General features: G+C 42.4%; 1 protein-coding gene across 1 annotated transcript; it reads right to left on the bottom strand.

Annotated features, from left to right (window-relative positions):
• Positions 1-1407: 1407 nt before the first annotated feature.
• LOC115149618 (NLR family CARD domain-containing protein 3-like) lies at positions 1408-24019 on the bottom strand (the record flags this gene model as incomplete). Its single annotated transcript, XM_029692569.1, has 5 exons — positions 1408-1890; positions 3816-3936; positions 7886-8059; positions 21647-23417; positions 23800-24019. Coding segments are annotated over 5 exons (2769 nt in total), but the record flags the coding sequence as incomplete, so codon positions are not given.
• Between the last annotated feature and the right edge of the window lie 839 nt (positions 24020-24858).

Raw genomic sequence — 24858 nt, 5'->3', positions numbered from 1 at the left:
TTTGTCCAGTGTGTGTGTGTGTGTGTGTTTGTCCAGTGTGTGTGTGTGTGTGTGTGTGTGTGTGTGTTTGTCCAGTGTGTGTGTTTGTCCAGTGTGTGTGTGTTTGTCCAGTGTGTGTGTGTTTGTCCAGTGTGTGTGTGTGTGTGTGTGTGTTTGTCCAGTGTGTGTGTGTGTGTGTGTGTGTGTGTTTGTCCAGTGTGTGTGTGTGTGTGTTTGTCCAGTGTGTGTGTGTGTGTGTGTGTGTCCAGTGTGTGTGTGTGTGTGTGTGTGTCCAGTGTGTGTCCAGTGTGTGTGTGTGTGTCCAGTGTGTGTGTGTGTGTGTGTGTTTGTCTAGTGTGTGTGTCCAGTGTGTGTGTGTCTGTGTGTATCCAGTGTTTGTGTGTGTGTGTGTGTCCAGTGTGTGTGTTTGTCCACTTTGTTTGTCCAGTGTGTGTGTGTGTGTGTGTGTATTTTTGTTTGACCAGTGTGTGTGTGCCCAGTGTGTGTGTGTGTGTGTGTCCAGTGTGTGTGTGTGTCCAGTGTGTGTGTGTGTATGTGTGTGTGTGTATGTTTTTGTCTAGTGTGTGTGTGTGTGTGTGTGTGTTTGTGTGTCCAGAATGTGTTTGTGTGTGTTTGTTCAGTGTGTGTGTTGAGAGTGTGTGTGTCTATTTTGTGTCCAGTGTGTGTGTGTGTGTGTGTGTGTGTGTGTGTGTGTTTGTGTGTCCGGTGTGTGTTGAGTGTGTGTGTCCATTTTGTGTCCAGTTTGTGTGTGTTCAGTGTGTGTGTGTTGAGTGTGTGTGTGTTCAGTGTGTGTGTGTGTGTGTGTGTTCAGTGTGTGTGTGTGTGTTCAGTGTGTGTTCAGTGTGTGTCCAGTGTGTGTGTGTGTGTTTGTGTGTGTGTGTGTGTTTGTGTGTGTGTCCAGTGTGTGTGTGTGTGTGTCCAGTGTGTGTGTGTGTGTGTCCAGTGTGTGTGTGTGTGTGTGTCCAGTGTGTGTGTGTGTGTGTCCAGTGTGTGTGTGTGTGTGTGTCCAGTGTGTGTGTGTGTGTGTCCAGTGTGTGTGTGTGTGTGTGTGTGTCCAGTGTGTGTGTGTGTGTGTGTGTGTGTGTGTGTGTGTTCAGTGTGTGTGTGTGTGTGTTCAGTGTGTGTTCAGTGTGTGTCCAGTGTGTGTGTGTGTGTTTGTGTGTGTGTGTGTGTTTGTGTGTGTGTCCAGTGTGTGTGTGTGTGTGTCCAGTGTGTGTGTGTGTGTGTCCAGTGTGTGTGTGTGTGTGTGTCCAGTGTGTGTGTGTGTGTCCAGTGTGTGTGTGTGTGTGTGTGTGTGTGTGTGTGTGTGTGTGTGTGTGTGTGTGTGTGTGTGTGTGTGTGTGTGTGTGTGTGTGTGTCCAGTTATTATTTCAGGGACACTGAGTCGCCACCATAATAAACCCCAAATCCTGGATAGAGGGGCTCAGTGAATGTGGAGGTGAATGTGATCAGGTGGGTCAGTGTGTCAGAGGAGGCTCTATAGAAGGACAGAGTGCCGGCTGACCAGTCCAGATACACTCCTACTCTGTGGGAGCTGGAGGAGGGGAGGACGTCTATGGTAGTGGAGTTATTATTATGCCTGGCAGAGTATCTGTTGTCAGAGCAGAACAGACTCCAGGACTTGTCATTGCATCCAAGCCAACAGTCATCACCCCCTCCTCTCCTGCTGATTCCTTTATATGTCACTGCTATATCAGCCCCCCCACTCCCACTCCACTCTACCTCCCAGTAACAGCGCCCAGTCAGACCCTCTCTACACAGCACCTGGACACAGTCCTCAAATCTCTCTGGGTGATCAGGATACGGCTGCTTCTCTCTCCTCCATGTCACCTTTCTGTTCTCCTCAGACAGAGAGAGGAGTCTGTTTACTGTGTTTAGGTCCAGTGTGAGATCACAGACATCTGATGGATGAAACCAGACACAATATTAGAAATCATCATCATTCACATTAGAATGTTAACTCACTTTTCACTAATTCATTTAATGTAGATGTTTCTAGGTATCAAAAGGAGAAGTTAAGGTAACTTGAGACTTGTTGAATGATCATATGTTATACTGTATGGTAATATAAAACACACTTATTCACAATAATTACACACACACACACACACACACACACACACACACACACATCAACTCTTTGTAAACGTTGGTGTCCCTGATTTGTGCTTCTGTAGAACTACAGATGATATTTAATATGACCAAGTCAGTAATGATGGTGGTCTTTGACTTAACTTGAATTAAGACGTATTCTTAGTCATATTCTTCACAGCAGTCAACACACATTTTCTAAGCCCAGGTTTCATTGTGTTCTCTCCACCATGTTCCACACTGTAGCGGTAAGCAGAAGAACAGACAGTCATTGAGGGATACACCTGAACTCACACACACACACACACACACACACACACACACACACACACACACACACACACACACACACACACACACACACACACACACACACACACACACACACACACACACACACACACACCTTTGTCCAAGTGGTGGTCAGAATGTTTGTCTTAACCAGCCTGAAAAGTCAAACATGTCTGATATGAACATTGACATAAACCCTCCACATACTTGAGTTTCTCCAGTCTGCAGTGTGGATCCTCCAGTCCAGCAGAGAGCAGTCTGACTCCTGAGTCTCCTGGGTGATTGTAGCTCAGGTCCAGCTCTCTCAGGTGTGAGGGGTTTGACCTCAGAGCTGAGACCAGAGAAGCACAGCCTTCCTCTGTGACTAGACAGCCTGACAGCCTGCAAAGAGTCAAATCATATTAAAATCACACTGCTATGCTTTGGTGGTGAAAATAGTGGCAGTATATTTTTTCATCATATTCAGATACATCAGTGTCCTGAAACCTGCCAAATCTATTCATCAATTAATGTATCTTTATTTTAAATTATCATATTACTTGTAGATAGAAAAATGTATAGACGAATATTTGAGTAGACTGACCAGACCAGTTTAAAAGCAGTATCAGTCAAAAGACAGACAGTGAGGTATCAGATTTAGATTGTATTGAGTATACAGTCCACACCATATATATTTTGACAGTGAAGATAACATTTTAAATGTGGCTCTAAACTCCAACATTTTGGATTTCAGATCAAATGTTTCATATGAGGTGACAGTATATAATGTCACCTTTTATTTGAGGATATTTTCATACATATCTGTTTCACCATTTAGAAAAATAAAAGCACTTTATGCATCTAGTCCCCCCATTTAAAGAAGTCATATGTTTTCTGACCAATTCACTCATAGTGTATTAAAACAGTCAAAAGATTAGTGTTTGGTTGTAAACTAGTTTGTCACATTTGCAGTTTGTTTTGCCCAATAATAAAATGGTGGATGATGACTGGATAATTTTCTGTCTAAGTGAGTAGATAACATGTTTCTAAACACTACTAAATGAATCCTGATGATAACATGATTAATACAAATCATGAATGAATCATGAATAATAATGAGAGAGAAAGTTAGAGGCTACAACAAAACATGCTAACCTCTCACCATTACCAATAACAGAGGTTACAACAAAACATGCTAACCTCTCACCATTACCAATAACAGAGGCTACAACAAAACATGCTAACCTCTCACCATTACCAATAACAGAGGCTACAACAAAACATGCTAACCTCTCACCATTACCAATAACAGAGGCTACAACAAAACATGCTAACCTCTCACCATTACCAATAACAGAGGATACAACAAAACACTTGTTGACCAACTACAGGAATACTGACCTCAGAGTCTCCAGTCTGCAGTGGGGATCCTCCAGTACAGCAGAGAGCAGCTCCACTCCTGAATCCTTCAGGTCATTGTTACTCAGATCCAGCTCTCTCAGGTGTGAGGGGTTTGACCTCAGAGCTGAGACCAGAGAAGCACAGCCTTCCTCTGTGACTAGACAGCCTGACAGCCTGCAAAGAGTCAAATCATATTAAAATCACACTGCTATTCTTTGGTGGTGAAAATAGTAGCAGTATATTTCTTCAACATATTCAGATATATCAGTCATGAAACCTGCGATATCTATTCAGAAATGAATGTATCATATTATAAATTACAAATTATCAACGTTTTGCCTGCAGATAGAAACATGTATAGTACAAATATTTGAGTAGACTGACCAGACCAGTTTAAAAGCAGTATCAGTCAAAAGACAGTGAGGTATCAGATTTAGATTGTATTGAGCATACAGTCCACACCATATCTATTTTGACAGTGAAGATAACATTTTAAATGTGGCTCTGTACTCCAACATTTTGGATTTCAGATCAAATGTTTCATATGAGGTGACAGTATATAATGTCACCTTTTATTTGAGGATATTTTCATACATATCTGTTTCACCATTTAGAAAATAAAAGCACTTTATGCATCTAGTCCCCCTATTTAAAGAAGTCATATGTTTTCTGACCAATTCACTCATAGTGTATTAAAGCAGTCAAAAGATTAGTGTTTGGTTGTAAACTAGTTGGTCACATTTGCAGTTTGTTTTGCCCAATAATAAAATGGTGGATGATGACTGGATAATTTTCTGTCTAAGTGAGTAGATAACATGTTTCTAAACACTACTAAATGAACCCTGATGATAACATGATTAATACAAATCATGAATGAATCATGAATAATAATGAGTGAGAAAGTTAGAGGCTACAACAAAACATGCTACTTCTCACCATTACCAATAACAGAGGCTACAACAAAACATGCTAACCTCTCACCATTACCAATAACAGAGGCTACAACAAAACATGCTAACCTCTCACCATTACCAATAACAGAGGATACAACAAAACATGCTAACCTCTCACCATTACCAATAACAGAGGCTACAACAAAACATGCTAACCTCTCACCATTACCAATAACAGAGACTACAACAAAACATGCTAACCTCTCACCATTACCAATAACAGAGGATACAACAAAACATGCTAACCTCTCACCATTACCAATAACAGAGGATACAACAAAACATGCTAACCTCTCACCATTACCAATTAATTTATTTATTTCACCTTTATTTTAAAAGAAATAAAATAATAATAAACCCCAATGAGTTGTGCACAACCCGTGTCCAAATGAAGCACCTCACATTGTGGTTACTCACGACTTGGTAGATATTCCCTCAGCGAAGTATGGCAGTTCCATGCAGGTTTCCTCACCAAGTCCAAGGCAGCACAGCAACCCATGCAGACAGTCCTCCTTAGTAACCGATATCCCCATGGCAACACAGCTACCCATGCAGACAGTCCTCCTTAGTAACCGATATCCCCATGGCAACACAGCTACCCATGCAGACAGTCCTCCTTAGTAACCGATATCCCCATGGCAACACGAACTCGTTAAGCTTCCCAAGCAATTATCTCCCGGTGTCACACGATGCTAGGCTAACCTCTAGCTGGCTAATACCTCCACGACGAGACGGTAGCTTCAGTCTTTACTAAGTTTTAACTAAATTATAACAACTCTTTTATTAAATAAAACATGTATTTCCCTTCATGTCTTAGTAGCTATGGGTTTTGTTGTAGTTCTGTCGTCTTCTTTTATAATTTTTCTTCACCAACCGTCCTGAGGTAAAACGACCATCCTTTCATCAACGTCTTTTTCCCTCCCGTTAACCAGGTCAACTCCCATTGGCCACAACTTAACAAGCGACCTTATTGGTCAAAACTTAAACTTCAAAGTAAAACAAACTATTCACTTATACATTAAATAAATATTTCTTCAAAAAGCATAATGCATTAACAACATTACAGTTTAGGAGCAATTCAATCATCTTTTAAATATAAAACCAATTAATTATAACAAATATACTCAAAACTTGGTTCAAACAAGGGTATTACACAAACATACAGTCAATAATACAGTAGAAAAATAAGTCTATATACAATGTGAGCAAATGAAGTGAAATAAGGGAGGTAAAGGCAAAAAAAGGCCATGGTGGCAAAGTAAATACAATATAGCAAGTAAAACACTGGAATGGTAGATATGCAGTGGAAGAAAGTGCAAAGTAGAAATAATGGGGTGCAAAGGAGCTAAATAAATAATTACAGTAGGGGAAGAGGTAGTTGGGCTAAATTATAGATGGGCTATGTACAGGTGCAGTAATCTGTGAGCTGCTCTGACAGCTGGTGCTTAAAGCTAGAGAGGGAGATAAGTGTTTCCAGTTTTAGAGATTTTTGTAGTTCGTTCCAGTCATTGGCAGCAGAGAACTGGAAGAAGAGGCGGCCGAAGGAGGAATTGGCTTTAGGGGTGACCAGAGAGATATACCTGCTGGAGCGCGTGCTACAGGTGGGTGCTGCTATGGTGACCAGTGAGCGGAGATAAGGGGGGACTTTACCTAGCAGGGTCTTGTAGATGACCTGGAGCCAGTGGGTTTGGCGACGAGTATGAAGCGAGGGCCAGACAACGAGAGCGTACAGGTCGCAGTGGTGGGTAGTACTATATGGGGCTTTGGTTCTCCCTTTAAGAGTGTGCTCCTAATCTCAGCTCGTTACCTGTAGAAAAGACACTGGGAGCCAGAAATCTTTCTGATTGAGAGGGGGTCAAATACTTATTTCCCTCATTAAAATGCAAATCAATTTATAACATTTCTGACATGAGTTTTTCTGGATGTTTTTGTAGTTATTCTGTCTCTCACTGTTCAAATAAACCTACCATTAAAATTATAGACTGATCCTTTCTTTGTCAGTGGGCAAACGTACAAAATCAGCAGGGGATCAAATACCTTTTTCCCCCACTGTATATGGGGCTTTGGTGACCAAACAGATGGCACTGTGATAGACTGCATCCAATTTATTGAGTAGGGTATTGGAGGCTATTTTGTAAATGACATCGCCGAAGTCGAGGATCGGTAGGATGGTCAGTTTTATAAGGGTATGTTTGGCAGCATGAGTGAAGGATGCTATGTTGTGAAATAGGAAGCCAATTCTAGATTTAACTTTGGATTGGAGATGATTATGGTGAGTCTGGAAGGAGAGTTTACAGTCTAACCAGACACCTAGGTATTTGTAGTTGTCCACAAATTCTAAGTCAGAACCGTCCAGAGTAGTGATGCTGGACAGGCGGGCAGGTGCAGGCAGCGATCGGTTGAAGAGCATGCATTTAGTTTTACTTGTATTTAAGAGCAGTTGGAGGCCACGGAAGGAGAGCTGTATGGCATTGAAGCTCGTCTGGAGGTTAGTTAACACAGTGTCCAAAGAAGGGCCAGAAGTATACAGAATAACACCAATAACAGAGGGGTCTGATCTTTGTGCCTCTGTAACTTTCTCATTCATCCTCATTAACGATTCATTCATGATTATTCATAATCATGGTAGCATCCACATGAATGTAGAAGTGTGCTGAAACATCTTCTATTCTTACTGACAATACAAATGAAGTGACTCCAAAATGACAGGACATTAATCACCATTCAGTTTCTATTAGGAAAAACATCCAAAACACAACCAAGACAAACTGCAAATGCATTCAAGAAGTTTGTAGAATCACAAGCTTGATGTAATCACTGCAGGCATGGAACATGGGACTAAATACTAAACTTATGGCTACTTTAATACAATATAAGTGAATTTGTCTGAATATGTACAACTTTTTCAAATGGGAGAACTAGATACATAAAGTGCTTTCCTTTCTTAACAGTAACACAGCTATGTATGAAAATACCCTCAAATTAAAGGTGACGTTCTGTACTGTCACCTAATATGAAACATCTCAAATCCAAAATGCTGGAGCATAGCACCACATTTAAAACTGTAAGCTTCACTGTCCAAACATATGGTGTGGACTATGTGTGTCTGGTAAACACATGTGGATCTGGTGAACAGTTATCACTTGTTGACCAACTACAGGAATACTGACCTCAGAGTCTCCAGTTTACAGTGGGGATTCCCCAGTCCAGCAGAGAGCAGCTCCACTCCTGAATCCTTCAGGTCATTGTTACTCAGGTCCAGCTCTCTCAGGTGTGAGGGGTTTGACCTCAGAGCTGAGACCAGAGAATCACAGCCTTCCTCTGTGACTCCACAGCCTGACAGCCTGCAAAGAGTCAAATCATATTAAAATCACACTGCTATGCTTTGGTGTTGAAAATAGTGGCAGTATAATTTTTCAACATATTCAGATATCAGTGTCCTGAAACCTTCCATATCTATTCGTAAATTAATGTATCATCATTAAAAATGACAAATGATCAAAGTATTTCCTGCAGATAGAAACATGTATAGTACAAATATTTGAGTAGACTGACCAGACCAGTTTAAAAGCAGTATCAGTCAAAAGACAGACAGTGAGGTATCAGATTTAGATTGTATTGAGTATACAGTCCACACCATAGCTATTTTGACAGTGAAGATAACATTTTAAATGTGGCTCTATACTCCAACATTTTGGATTTCAGATCAAATGTTTCATGTGAGGTGACAGTAGATATTTGAGGGTATTTTAATACATACAGTTGAAGTCAGAAGTTTACATACACCTTAGCCAAATATATTTAAACTCAATTTTTACAATTCCTGACATTTAATCCTAGTAAAAATCACCTGTCTTAGGTCAGTTAGGATCACCAAATTATTTTAAGAATGTGAAATGTCAGAATAATAGTAGAGAGAATGATTAATTTCAGCTTTTATTTCTTTCATCACATTCCCAGTGGGTCAGAAGTTTACATACACTCAATAAGTATTTGGTAGCATTGCCTTTAAATGGTTTAACTTGGGTTAAACGTTTCGGGTAGTCTTCCACAAGCTTCCCACAATAAGTTGGGTGAATTTTGGCCCATTCCTCCTGACAGAGCTGGTGTAACTGAGTCAGGTTTGTAGGCCTCTTGCTCGCACACGCTTTTTCAGTTCTGCCCACAAATTTTCAATAGGATTGAGGTCAGGGCTTTGTGATGGCCACTCCAATACCTTGACTTTGTTGTCCTTAATCCATTTTGCCACAACTTTGGAAGTATCGTTGGGGTCATTGTCCATTTGGAAGACCCATTTGTGACCAAGTTTTAACTTCCTGACTGATGTCTTGAGATGTTGCATCAATATATCCACATCATTTTCCTCCCTCATGATGCCATCTATTTTGAGAAGTGCACCAGTCCCTCCTGCAGCAAAACACCCCCACAACATGATGCTGCCACCCCCGGGCTTCACGGTTGGGATGGTGTTCTTTGGCTTGCAAGCCTCCCCCTTTTTCCTCCAAACATAACGATGGTCATTATGGACAAACAGTTCTTGTATTGTTTCATCTGACCAGAGGACATTTCTCCAAAAAGTACCATCTTTGTCCCCATGTGCAGTTGCAAACCGTAATCTGGCTTTTTTTATGGTGGTTTTGGAGCAGTGGCTTTTTCCTTGCTGAGCAACCTTTCAGATTATGTCGATATAGGACTCGTTTTACTGTGGATATAGATACTTTTGTACCTGTTTCCTCCAACATCTTCACAAGGTCCGTTGCTGTTGTTCTGGGATTGATTTGCACCAAAGTAAATTCATCTCTAGGAGACAGAACGCGTCTCCTTCCTGAGCGGAATGGCAGCTGTGTGGTCCCATGGTGTTTAGACTTGCGTACTATTGTTTGAACAGATGAACGTGTTACCTTCAGGCGTTTGGAAATTGTTCCCAAGGATGAACCAGACTTGTGGAGGTCTACAGTTTTTTTCTGAGATCTTGGTTGATTTCTTTTCATTTTCCCATGATGTCAAGCAAAGAGGCACTGAGTTTGAAGGTAGGCCTTGAAATACATCCAAATGATGTCAATTAGCCTACCAGATGCTTCTAAAGCCATAACAAAATTTTCTGGAATTTTCCATGCTGTTTAAAGGCACAGTCAACTTAGTGTATGTAAACTTCTGACCCACTGGAATTGTGATACAGTGAATTATAAGTGAAATAATCTGTCTGCAAACAATTGTTTCAAAAAATACTTGTGTCATGCACAGAGTAGATGTCCTAACCGACCTGCTAAAACTATAGTTCGTTAACAAGAAATTTGTGGAGAGGTTCAAAAACACGTTTTAATGACTAAAACCTAAGTGTATGTACACTTCCGACTTCAACTGTATGTGTATCACAATTAAACATTTAATTATGATGATGCCATGATTAAGAAAAATCATGAATAAATCATGAATCAGAACGAGTGAGAAAGGCCACAACAAAACATGCTAACCTCTCACCATTACCAATAACAGAGGCTACAACAAAACATGCTAACCTCTCACCATTACCAATAACAGAGGCTACAACAAAACATGCTAACCTCTCACCATTACCAATAACAGAGACTACAACAAAACATGCTAACCTCTAACCATTACCAATAACAGAGACTACAACAAAACATGCTAACCTCTCACCATTACCAATAACAGAAGATACAACAAAACATGCTAACCTCTCACCATTACCAATAACAGAGGATACAACAAAACATGCTAACCTATCACCATTACCAATAACAGAGGATACAACAAAACATGCTAACCTCTCACCATTACCAATAACAGAGGATACAACAAAACATGCTAACCTCTCACCATTACCAATAACAGAGGCTACAACAAAACATGCTAACCTCTCACCATTACCAATAACAGAGGCTACAACAAAACATGCTAACCTCTCACCACTACCAATTACAGAGGCTACAACAAAACATGCTAACCTCTCACCATTACCAATAACAGAGGCTACAATAAAACATGCTAACCTCTCACCATTACCAATAACAGAGGCTACAACAAAACATGCTAACCTCTCACTATTACCAATAACAGAGGCTACAGCAAAACATGCTAACCTCTCACCATTACCAATAACAGAGGAGGCTACAACAAAACATGCTAACCTCTCACCATTACCAATAACAGAGGCTACAACAAAACATGCTCACCTCTCACCACTACCAATAACAGAGGCTACAACAAAACATGCTAACCTCTCACCATTACCAATAACAGAGGCTACAACAAAACGTGCTAACCTCTCACCATTACCAATTACAGAGGCTACAAAAAAACATGCTAACCTCTCACCATTACCAATAACAGAGGCTACAACAAAACATGCTAACCTCTCAATATTACCAATAACAGAGGATACAACAAAACATGCTAACCTCTCACCATTACCAATAACAGAGACTACAACAAAACATGCTAACCTCTCACCATTACCAATAACAGAGGCTACAACAAAACATGCTAATCTCTCACCATTACCAATAACAGAGGCTACAACAAAACATGCTAACCTCTCACCATTACTAATAATAGAGGAGGCTACAACAAAACATGCTAACCTCTCACCATTACTAATAACAGAGGCTACAACAAAACATGCTAACCTCTCACCATTACCATAAACAGAGGCTACAACAAAACATGCTAACCTCTCACCACTACCAATAACAGAGGCTACAACAAAACATGCTAACCTCTCACCATTACCAATAACAGAGACTACAACAAAACATGCTAACCTCTCACCATTACCAATAACAGAGGCTACAACAAAACGTGCTAACCTCTCACCATTACCAATAACAGAGACTACAACAAAACATGCTAATCTCTCACCATTACCAATAACATAGGAGGCTACAACAAAACATGCTAACCTCTCACCATTACCAATAACAGAGGCTACAACAAAACATGCTAACCTCTCACCACTACCAATAACAGAGACTACAACAAAACATGCTAACCTCTCACCATTACCAATAACAGAGGATACAACAAAACATGCTAACCTCTCACCATTACCAATAACAGAGGCTACAACAAAACATGCTAACCTCTCACCATTACCAATAACAGAGGCTACAACAAAACATGCTAATCTCTCACCATTACCAATAACAGAGGCTACAACAAAACATGCTAACCTCTCACCATTACCAATAACAGAGGACACAACAAAACATGCTAACCTCTCACCATTACCAATAACAGAGGCTACAACAAAACATGCTAACCTCTCACCATTACCAATAACAGAGGCTACAACAAAACATGCTAACCTCTCACCATTACCAATAACAGAGGCTACAACAAAACATGCTAATCTCTCACCATTACCAATAACAGAGGCTACAACAAAACATGCTAACCTCTCACCATTACCAATAAGAGAGGCTACAACAAAACATGCTAACCTCTCACCATTACCAATAACAGAGGAGGCTACAACAAAACATGCTAACCTCTCACCATTACCAATAACAGAGGCTACAACAAAACATGCTAACCTCTCACCACTACCAATAACAGAGGCTACAACAAAACATGCTAACCTCTCACCATTACCAATAACAGAGGATACAACAAAACATGCTAACCTCTCACCATTACCAATAACAGAGACTACAACAAAACATGCTAACCTCTCACCATTACCAATAACAGAGGCTACAACAAAACATGCTAATCTCTCACCATTACTAATAATAGAGGAGGCTACAACAAAACATGCTAACCTCTCACCATTACTAATAACAGAGGCTACAACAAAACATGCTAACCTCTCACTATTACCAATAACAGAGGCTACAACAAAACATGCTAACCTCTCACCACTACCAATAACAGAGGCTACAACAAAACATGCTAACCTCTCACCATTACCAATAACAGAGACTACAACAAAACATGCTAACCTCTCACCATTACCAATAACAGAGGCTACAACAAAATGTGCTAACCTCTCACCATTACCAATAACAGAGACTACAACAAAACATGCTAATCTCTCACCATTACCAATAACATAGGAGGCTACAACAAAACATGCTAACCTCTCACCACTACCAATAACAGAGACTACAACAAAACGTGCTAACCTCTCACCATTACCAATAACAGAGGATACAACAAAACATGCTAACCTCTCACCATTACCAATAACAGAGGCTACAACAAAACATGCTAACCTCTCACCATTACCAATAACAGAGGCTACAACAAAACATGCTAACCTCTCACCATTACCAATAACAGAGGCTACAACAAAACATGCTAACCTCTCACCATTACCAATAACAGAGGACACAACAAAACATGCTAACCTCTCACCATTACCAATAACAGAGGCTACAACAAAACATGCTAACCTCTCACCATTACCAATAACAGAGGCTACAACAAAACATGCTAACCTCTCACCATTACCAATAACAGAGACACAACAAAACATGCTAACCTCTCACCATTACCAATAACAGAGACTACAACAAAACATGCTTACCTCTCACCATTACCAATAACAGAGGCTACAACAAAACATGCTAACCTCTCACCATTACCAATAACAGAGGCTACAACAAATCATTTGATTTGCGAGCACTCGCACTCGCACTACGCTTCACTCCACAGGTAATATTACACTTCACTACATTACAACGGTTTGATTTGTTTGATCCGAGCAATTCTTTTCTTAGCTAGCTACATAGCCGTCTTTGTATCAAAGATAATCGTGTAGCTTAGAGTAATTATCGAAGTTAGCTATCTTCGTCCTCCTAACGTAGTCATCACTGCTAGCTAGCTAGCTAGTCAACACTGCTAGCTAGCCAACCAGCCAACTTCCACCGACTAGCTGCACTATCTATTACATTACAACGGAACGACTTGACTAGTGTAGTGTTAGTAGTGTTAGTGAGCCAGCTACTTAGTTGTCTTTGCATCTAAGATAATTGTGTAGTTTAGAGTAATTATTAGTAAGTAGCCAGCCGCGACGCCAGACGTAGTCAACACACCTAGTCATCACTAATCCACTGCTAGCTAGCTAGCCAACAGCTAGCCAACCGTTACCGACTAGCAGCGCTGTAGATACCAATACTTTACAACGGAACGATTTGACTAGTGCAGTGTTGGCTAGCTCGCTACATAGTTGTCTTTGTCATAGCCTGATAATTGTGTAGTTTAGTAATTACCGAGGTTAGCTAGCCAGCTATTGCCGTCCCCCGCGACGCCATTTTTCCTAACCCAGCCAACTAGTAACACTGTAGAAACTAAAATACATTACAAAGGAACGTCTTGATTAGTGTTATGTTAGCTAGCTACAAAGTTGCTTTTGTATCATGACAAGGTGTAGTACTGAAACTATCGAGGTCACCTAGCCAGCTACACCTAGCCAGCTACACGGTCAAACAAAGTCAACAACGCAGCCACTGCTAGCTAGCCTACTCCACCAGCCAGCAGTACTGTATCATTTTCGTCATTTTAGTCAATAGATTTTCTGCAACGTAAGCTTAACTTTCTGAACATTCGAGACGTGTAGTCCACTTGTCATTCCAATCTCCTTTGCATTAGCGTAGCCTCTTCTGTAGCTTGTCAACTATGTGTCTGTCTATTCCTGTTCTCTCCACTCTGCACAGGCCATACAAACGCTTCACACCGCGTGGCCGCTGCCACTCTAACCTGGTGGTCCCAGCGCGCACGACCCACGTGGAGTTCCAGGTCTCCGGCAGCCTCTGGAACTGCCGGTCTGCGGCCAACAAGGCTGAGTTCATCTCAGCCTATGCTACCCTCCAGTCCCTAGACTTCCTGGCGCTGACGGAAACATGGATCACCACAGATAACACTGCTACTCCTACTGCTCTCTCCTCGTCTGGCCACGTGTTCTCGCATACCCCTAGAGCATCGAGCCAGCGGGGTGGTGGCACTGGAATCCTCATCTCTCCCAAGTGGACATTCTCTCTTTCTCCCCTGACCCATCTGTCTATCTCCTCATTTGAATTCCATGCTGTCACAGTTACCAGCCCTTTCAAGCTTAACATCCTCATCATTTATCGCCCTCCAGGTTCCCTTGGAGAGTTCATCAATGAGCTTGACGCCTTGATAAGTTCCTTCCCTGAGGATGGCTCACCTCTCACAGTTCTGGGTGACTTTAACCTCCCCACGTCTACCTTCGACTCATTCCTCTCTGCCTCCTTCTTTCCACTCCTCTCCTCTTTTGACCTCACCCTCTCACCTTCCCCCCCTACTCACAAGGCAGGCAATACGCTTGACCTCATCTTCACTAGATGCTGTTCTTCCACTAATCTCATTGCAACTCCTCTCCAAGTCTCCGACCACTACCTTGTATCCTTTTCCCTCTCGCTCTCATCAAAAACTTCTCACTCTGCCCCTACTCGGATGGTATTGCGCCGTCCCAACCTTCGCTCTCTCTCTCCTGCTACTCTCTCCTCTTCCATCCTATCATCTCTTCCCTCTGCTCAAACCTTCTCCAACCTATCTCCTGATTTTGCCTCCTCAACCCTCCTCTCCTCCCTCTCTGCATCCTTCGATTTTCTCTGTCCCCTATCCTCCAGGCCGGCTCGGTCCTCCCCTCCTGCTCCGTGGCTCGACGACTCACTGCGAGCTCACAGAACAGGGCTCCGGGCAGCCGAGCGGAAATGGAGGAAAACTCGCCTCCCTGCGGACCTCGCATCCTTTCACTCCCTCCTCTCTACATTTTCCTCTTCTGTCTCTGCTGCTAAAGCCACTTTCTACCACTCTAAATTCCAAGCATCTGCCTCTAACCCTAGGATGCTCTTTGCTACCTTCTCCTCCCTCCTGAATCCTCCTCCCCCCCCCCCCCCCCCCCCTCCTCCCTCACTGCGGATGACTTCGTCAACCATTTTGAAAAGAAGGTTGACGACATCCGATCCTCGTTTGCTAAGTCAAGCGATACCGCTGGTCCTGCTCACACTGCCCTACCCTGTGCTTTGACCTCTTTCTCCCCTCTCTCTCCAGATGAAATCTCGCGTCTTGTGACGGCCGGCCGCCCAACAACCTGCCCACTTGACCCTATCCCCTCCTCTCTTCTCCAGACCATTTCCGGAGACCTTCTCCCCTACCTCACCTCGCTCATCAACTCATCCTTGACCGCTGGCTACGTCCCTTCCGTCTTCAAGAGAGCGAGAGTCGCACCCCTTCTGAAAAAACCTACACTCGATCCCTCCGATGTCAACAACTACAGACCAGTATCCCTTCTTTCTTTTCTCTCCAAAACTCTTGAACGTGCCGTCCTTGGCCAGCTCTCCTGCTATCTCTCTCAGAACGACCTTCTTGATCCTAATCAGTCAGGTTTCAAGACTGGGCATTCAACTGAGACTGCTCTTCTCTGTGTCACGGAGGCTCTCCGCACTGCTAAAGCTAACTCTCTCTCCTCTGCTCTCATCCTTCTAGACCTATCTGCTGCCTTTGATACTGTGAACCATCAGATCCTCCTCTCCACCCTCTCCGAGCTGGGCATCTCCGGCGCGGCCCACGCTTGGATTGCGTCCTACCTGACAGGTCGCTCCTACCAGGTGGCGTGGCGAGAAGCTGTCTCCGCACCACGTGCTCTCACCACTGGTGTCCCCCAGGGCTCTGTTCTAGGCCCTCTCCTATTCTCGCTATACACCAAGTCACTTGGCTCTGTCATATCCTCACACGGTCTCTCCTATCATTGCTATGCAGACGACACACAATTAATCTTCTCCTTTCCCCCTTCTGACAACCAGGTGGCGAATCGCATCTCTGCATGTCTGGCAGACATATCAGTGTGGATGACGGATCACCACCTCAAGCTGAACCTCGGCAAGACGGAGCTGCTCTTCCTCCCGGGGAAGGACTGCCCGTTCCATGATCTCGCCATCACGGTTGACAACTCCCTTGTGTCCTCCTCCCAGAGTGCTAAGAACCTTGGCGTGATCCTGGACAACACCCTGTCGTTCTCCACTAACATCAAGGCGGTGACCCGATCCTGTAGGTTCATGCTCTACAACATTCGCAGAGTACGACCCTGCCTCACACAGGAAGCGGCGCAGGTCCTAATCCAGGCACTTGTCATCTCCCGTCTGGATTACTGCAACTCGCTGTTGGCTGGGCTCCCTGCCTGTGCCATCAAACCCCTACAACTCATCCAGAACGCCGCAGCCCGTCTGGTGTTCAACCTTCCCAAGTTCTCTCACGTCACCCCGCTCCTCCGCTCTCTCCACTGGCTTCCAGTTGAAGCTCGCATCCGCTACAAGACCATGGTGCTTGCCTATGGAGCTGTGAGGGGAACGGCACCTCCGTACCTTCAGGCTCTGATCAGGCCCTACACCCAAACAAGGGCACTGCGTTCATCCACCTCTGGCCTGCTCGCCTCCCTACCTCTGAGGAAGCACAGTTCCCGCTCAGCCCAGTCAAAACTGTTCGCCGCTCTGGCACCCCAATGGTGGAACAATCTCCCTCACGATGCCAGGACAGCGGAGTCAATCACCACCTTCCGGAGACACCTGAAACCCCACCTCTTTAAGGAATACCTGGGATAGGATAAAGTAATCCTTCTAACCCCCCCCTTTAAAGGATTTAGATGCACTATTGTAAAGTGTTTGTTCAACTGGATATTATAGGTGAATGCACCAATTTGTAAGTCGCTCTGGATAAGAGCGTCTGCTAAATGACTTAAATGTAAAAATGTAAATGTAACAAAACATGCAAACCTCTCACCATTACCAATAACAGAGGCTACAACAAAACATGCTAACCTCTCACCATTACCAATAACAGAGACTACAACAAAACATGCTAACCTCTCACCATTACCAATAACAGAGGGGGTATGATCCTTGTGCCTCTGTAACTTTCTCATTCATCATCTTTCTCGATTCATTCTTATTCTTACTGACAATACAAGTGAAGTGACTCCAAAATGACAGGACATTATTCACCAATCTGTTTCTATTAGGAAAAACATAATCCAAAACACAACCAAGACAAACTGCAAATGCATTCAACAAGTTAGTAGAATCACAAGCTTGATGTAATCACTGCAGGCATGGAATATGGGACCAAATACTAAACTTATGGCTACTTTAATATAATATAAGTGAATTTGTCCAAATAATTAAGACTTCTTCAAATGGTAGAACTACAGTGCCTTGCAAATGTATTCATCCCCCTTGGTGTTTTTACCATTTTGTTGCATTACAACATGTAATTTAAATTGATTTTATTTGGATTTCATGTAATGGACAAACACAAAATAGTCCAAATTGGTCAAGAGAAAAAAAAAAAATTACTTGTTTAAAAAATAAAGTTAAAAACAGAAAAGTGGTGCGTGCATATGTATTCACCCCCTTTGCTATGAAGCCCATAAATAATATCTGGTGCAACCAATTACCTTCAGAAGTCATATCATTAGTTAAATAAACTCCACATGTGTGCAATCTAAGTGTCACATGATCTGTCACATGATCTCAGTATATATACACCTGGTCTGAAAGGACCCAGAGTCTGCAACACCACTAAGCAAGGGGCACCACCAAGCAAGCGGCACCATGAAGACCAAGGAGCTCTCCAAACAGGTCAGGGACAAAGTTGTGGAGAAGTACAGATCAGGGTTGGGTTATAAAAAAATATCAGAAACTTTGAACATCCCACGGAGCACCATTAAATCCATTATTAAAAAATGGAAAGAATATGGCACCACAACAAACCTGCCAAGAGAGGGCCGCCCACCAAAACTCACAGACCAGGCAAGGGGGGCATTAACCTGTTTAGGATAGGGGGCAGTATTTAAACGGCCGGATAAAAAATGTAACCGATTTAATCTGGTTATTACTCCTGCCCAGAAACTAGAATATGCATATAATTAGTAGATGTGGATAGAAAACACCCTAAAGTTTCTAAAACTGTTTGAATGGTGTCTGTGAGTATAACAGAACTCATATGGCAGGCCAAAACCTGAGAAGATTCCATACAGGAAGTGCCCTCTCTGACCATTTCTTGTCCTTCTATAGCCTCTTTATGGAAAATAGAGGATCTCTGCTGTAACGTGACACTTTCTAAGGCTCCCATAGGCTCGCCAGAACAGGGTAATGATGACTCTGCAGTCCCTGGGCGAAAAACAGTAGGGCATTTGGAAAGTGGTCGCTCTGAGAACAATGACACGGGCGCGCGCATGCATGTGAAGACTCCATTTTCAACTGTCAGTGTTTGAACGAAAACACTGACAGGTCTCCCGGTCGGAATATTATCGCTATTTTACAAGAAAAATCGCATAAAAATTGATTTTAAACAGCGTTTGACATGCTTCGAAGAACGGTAATGGAATATTTTGAAAATTTTTGTCACGATATGCGCCGGCGCTTCACCCTTCGGATAGTGTCTTGAACGCAAGAACAAAACGCAGCAATTTGGATATAACTATGAATTATTTGGAACCAAAACAACATTGGGTGTTGAAGTAGAAGTCCTGGGAGTGCATTCTGACGAAGAACAGCAAAGGTAATCCAATTTTTCTTATAGTAAATCTGAGTTTGGTGAGTGCCAAACTTGGTGGGTGTCAAAATAGCTAGCCATGATGGCCGGGCTATCTACTCAGAATATTGCAAAATGTGCTTTCACCGAAAAGCTATTTTAAAATCGGACCAAGCGATTGCATAAAGGAGTTCTGTATCTATAATTCTTAAAATAATTGTTATGTTTTTTGTGAACTTTTATTGTGAGTAATTTAGTAAATTCACCGGAAGTGTTCGGTGGGTATGCTAGTTCTGAACGTCACATGCTAATGTAAAAAGCTGCTTTTTTTATATAAATATGAACTTGATTGAACAAAACATGCATGTATTGTATAACATAATGTCCTAGGAGTGTCATCTGATGAAGATCATCAAAGGTTAGTGCTGCATTTAGCTGTGGTTTGGGTTTTTGTGACATTATATGCTAGCTTGAAAAATGTTTGTGTGATTATTTCTGGCTGGGTACTCTCCTGACATAATCTAATGTTTTTCTTTCATTGTAAAGCCTTTTTGAAATCGGACAATGTGGTTAGATAAAGGAGAGTCTTGTCTTTAAAATGGTATAAAATAGTCATATGTTTGAAAAATTGAAGTTTTGGGATTTTTGAGGACTTTGTAATTCGCGCCACGCTCTATCATTGGATATTGGCGAGGCGTTCCGCTAGCGGCATATCTAGATGTAAGAGGTTAATCAGAGAGGCAAAGATTACCCTGAAAGAGCTGCAAAGCTCCACAGCAGAGATTGGAGTATCTGTCCATAGGACCACTTTAAGCCGTACACTCCACAGAGCTGGGCTTTACGGAAGAGTGGCCAGAAAAAAAGCCATTGCTTAAAGAAAAAAATAAGCAAACACGTTTGGTGTTCACCAAAAGGCATGTGGCAGACTCCCCAAACATATGGAAGAAGGTACTCTGCTCAGATGAGACTAAACTTCTGCTTTTTGGCCATCAAAGAAAACACTATGTCTGGCGCAAACCCAACACCTCTGATGACCCCGAGAACACCATCCCCAGCAGCATCATGCTGTGGGGATGTTTTTCATCGGCAGGCACTGGGAAACTGGTCAGATTTGAAGGAATGATGGATGGGGCTAAATACAGGGAAATTCTTGAGGGAAACCTGTTTCAGACTTCCAGAGATTTAGAGACCGCTAAAGCAACACTCGAGTGGTTTAAGGGGAAAAATGTAAATGTCTTGGAATGGTCAAGTCAAAGCATAGACCTCAATCCAATTGAGAATCTGTGGAATGACTTACAGATTGCTGTACACCAGTGGAACCCATCCAACTTGAAGGAGCTTGAGCAGTTTTGCCTTGAAAAATGGGCGAAAATCCCAGTGGCTAGACGTGCCAAGCTTATAGAGACATTCCCCAAGAGACTAGCAGCTTTACTAATTGCAAAAGGTGGCTATACAAAGTATTGTCTTTGGGGGAGTGAATCGTTAAGCATGGTCAAGTTCTCTTTTTTTCTTATTTCTTGTTTGTTTCACAATTAAAATATTTTGCATCTTCAAAGTGGTAGGCATGTTGTGTACATCAAATGATACAGAATGATAGACCCCCCAAACATCTATTTTAATTACAGGTTGTTTTATTTGATTTATTTCACCTTTATTTAACCAAGTAGGCAACAAAATAGGAAAAATGCCAAGGGGGTGAATACTTTAGCAAGCCACTGTATATACATACAATTCTTTCATTTCTAAATGGTAAAACATGAATACTCTCAAAATAAAGGTGACATTCTGTACTGTCACCTAATATGAAACATTCGATCTCAAATCCAACATGCTGGAGCATATCACCAAAATGAAAACTGTAAGCTTCACTGTCCAAACACATATGGTGTGGACTATGTGTGTCTGGTAAACACATGTGGATCTGGTGAACAGTTATTACTTGTTGACCAACTACAGGAATACTGACCTCAGAGTCTCCAGTTTACAGTGGGGATTCCCCAGTCCAGCAGAGAGCAGCTTCACTCCTGAATCACTCAGGTCATTTTTACTCAGGTCCAGCTCTCTCAGGTGTGAGGGGTTTGACCTCAGAGCTGAGACCAGAGAAGCACAGCCTTCCTCTGTGACTCCACAGCCTGACAGCCTGACAAAGAGATCATCATGACTTCACAAACATACTGTTAATTTAACGAGTAGTGTAGAAGGACAATGGCATTTGGTTTATTCTCTCAAACAACATATAGATGATTCATCTTCCGTCTCCTAGAATTGTATGGTCATATTGTTATAATAGATTGAATATCTGATTCAATATGTTATTCAACATAATATTGTATACATATTATAATACATATTTTTCTCTAAACTGAATATTTCTTCCTGATGATAAGTTCTTAAATGTCATTTTATGTACTCACAGAACAGCTCTGGAGGCTTTGACCACTGGCAGCAGCCTCAGAAGACCTTCCTCTGATCTGGAGTATTTCTTCAGGTCAAACACATCCAGCTCCTTTTCTGAAGTCAGCAACACAAAGACCAGAGCTGACCACTGTGCAGGTGACAGGTTGGGTTTTGAGAGACTTCCTGAGCTCAGGAAGCTTTGGATCTCCTCCACTAGAGAATGGTCATTCAGTTCATTCAGACAGTGGAACAGATTGATGCTCTTCTCTGGAGAGGGATTCTCCCTGATCTTCTTCTTGATGTACTTGACTGTTTCTTCATGGCTCTTTGAGCTGCTTCTTGTCTTTGTCAGTAGACCTCGTAAGTGCTTCTGATTGGACTCCAGTGAGAGGCCCAGAAGGAAGCGGAGGAACAGGTCCAGGTTTCCCGTCTCACTTTGTAAGGCTTTATCCACAGCACTCTTGTAGAAAGTAACTTCAGGCTTGTCTTTTGTTTTCAGTTTGTCCATTAGATTCTCATTGTTGTTGATGAATGAGAGGAACACATATACAGCAGCCAGAAACTCCTGAATGCTCAGATGAACAAAGCAGTACACCTTGTTCTGGTACAGCCCACATTCCTCTTGAAAGAACTGTGTGCACAATCCTGAGTACACTGAGGCTTCATTGACATCAATGCCAGCCTCTTTCAGGTCTTCTTCATAGAAAATCAGATTGCCATTCACAAGCTGTTGAAAAGCCAGTTTTCCCAGTGACAGAATGCTCTCTTTATTCCAGTGTGGACCTGTCTCTTCTTTCCCAAGATACTTTTCATTCTTCTGTTTGGTATGAAACACCACAAGGTGTGTGTACATCTCAGTCAGAGTCTTGGGCATCTCTTCTCTCTTATGTTTCAGCATGTGTTCAAGGACTGTTGCAGAAATCCAACAGAAGACTGGAATGTGGCACATGATGTGGAGGCTCCTTGATGTCTTTATGTGTGAGATGATTCTGTTGGCCAGGTCCTCATCCCTGAATCTCTTCCTGAAGTACTCCTCCTTCTGTGGGTCGTTGAACCCTCGTACCTCTGTCACCTGGTCAACACACCCTGAAGGGATCTTATTGGCTGCTGCAGGCCGGGAAGTTATCCAGAGGAGAGCAGAGGGAAGCAGATTTCCCTTGATGAGATTTGTCAGCAGAACATCCACTGAGGTTGACTCTGTGACGTCCCAACAGATCTTGTTCTTCTGGAAGTCTAGGGGCAGTCGGCACTCATCCAGACCATCAAAGATGAACAGAACTTTGTACTTGTTGTAGATGGAGATTCCTGATTGTTTGGTTTCCATTGAGAAGTGATTGAGAAGTTCAATGAAAGTGTTTTTGTCCTCTTTCATCAAATTCAGCTCCCGGAAAGGGAATGAAAATACAAATTGGACATCCTGATTTGCTTTTCCTTCAGCCCAATCCAGAATGAACTTCTGCACAGAGACTGTTTTTCCAATGCCAGCGACTCCCTTTGTCAGCACAGTTCTGATACGTTTGTCTTGTCCAGTTAAGGGTTTGAAGATGTCGTTACATTTGACTGCAGTCTCTGGTCTTGCTTGTTTCCTGGTTGTTGTCTCAATCTGTCTCAGCTCATGTTCATTATTGACCTCTCCTGTTCCACCCTCTGTGATGTAGAGCTCTGTGTAGATCTTATTGAGAAGTGTTGGGTTTCCTTGTTTAGCGATCCCCTCAAATACACATTGAAACTTCTTCTTTAGATTAGATTTGAGTTCACGTTGGCAAATCACAGCAAGCTCATTTGAATCTAGAAATAACACAGAGGATATTAATAATATTACGTCTGTTTTAATGCCTACAGTATTGTAGGACTGTTATACAATTTTAATTATAATCATTTATTCTCTTAACTGACTGTATAAATGTTTTCATAATGCATTACAGACAGGTGTGACTGAATATATTATTATTGGTATTATTGATGGTATTATTAATGTTGTCTCTCTCTCTCTCTCTCTCTCTCTAAATTAATCAACACAACACATCCCTGCTGCTACTTGATGAGGTCACTAGGTGTTGTGTTAAGGCTGCTACAATATCATTGAGTTACACAGCTACTTTAGCTGTACTTTAGCTACAGCTTTTAAATGTTATAAAACAGCATTCAACACGAGGCAGACAGATCTTACGTTTCTCCAGTGTGTCAGCGAGCTCCTTCTGGTTCATTTTCCTCAGGACGTGCAGTGTGATCTTCAGAGCCCCCTCTCTGGCACTGCTCTCCTGCTTCTCATCTTCAGCATCCACCACTTCCTTATCCTGCTTCTGACTCTCAAAGCCTTCTGGGAGTTCTGGACTAAGAATCCTCTTGAACATCTTCAGCTCGTTCTTCACAAATGTCATAATTTTCTCTTCAAGCAACTGAAATAAATCAAGTAAATAAGTTAAGCAAGAGAAGAAATGCTTCCTCATTAACACATTAATGAATAATTGACAGATCAACTTTACTTGAGGTCAACAAAAACAAATGTACATAACAGGACCACATACACTGAATATGGAGTCCAGGTCTGTTTGATGACTCTGGGAAGACTGACCACTGAGAATCTCTGACTCTGATCTCTCCTGTTGGTTTCTGTGGACAAAACATGAGGTTACATCTCCTCAACCAGGGAGTACACACACACACACACACACACACACACACACACACACACACACACACACACACACACAGATAGTGATAGAGTGAGTACGGACAGACAAACAGATAGACATAGACAGAAAGAGGGACAGACAGACAGACAGACAGACAGACAGACAGACAGACAGAAAGCGGGACAGACAAACTGAGACAGACAGAGACAGACAAACAGACAGACAGAGACACAGACAGAAAGCGGGACAGACAGTCAGAGACAGACAGACAGATAGACAGACAGACAGACAGACAGACAGACAGACAGACAGACAGACAGACAGAGACACAGACAGAAAGCGGGAAAGACAAACAGAGATAGACAGAGACAGACACATATAGACAAAGAGAGACAGACAGACTGAAAGCGGGACAGACAGTCAGAGACAGGCAAAGACAGACAGAGACAGACACAGACAGACAGACACATACAGACAGAGAGAGACAGACAGACAGTCAGAGACAGACAGAGACAGACAAACAGACAGACAGAGACACAGACAGAAAGAGGGACAGACAGTCAGATAGACAGACAGACAGACAGACAGACAGA

This window comes from Salmo trutta, chromosome 15 (assembly GCF_901001165.1).
Source record: "Salmo trutta chromosome 15, fSalTru1.1, whole genome shotgun sequence".
NCBI lineage: Eukaryota > Metazoa > Chordata > Actinopteri > Salmoniformes > Salmonidae > Salmo > Salmo trutta.
Note: the sequence above shows the minus strand (reverse complement) of the source record. Positions and strands in the feature narration are given on the sequence as shown.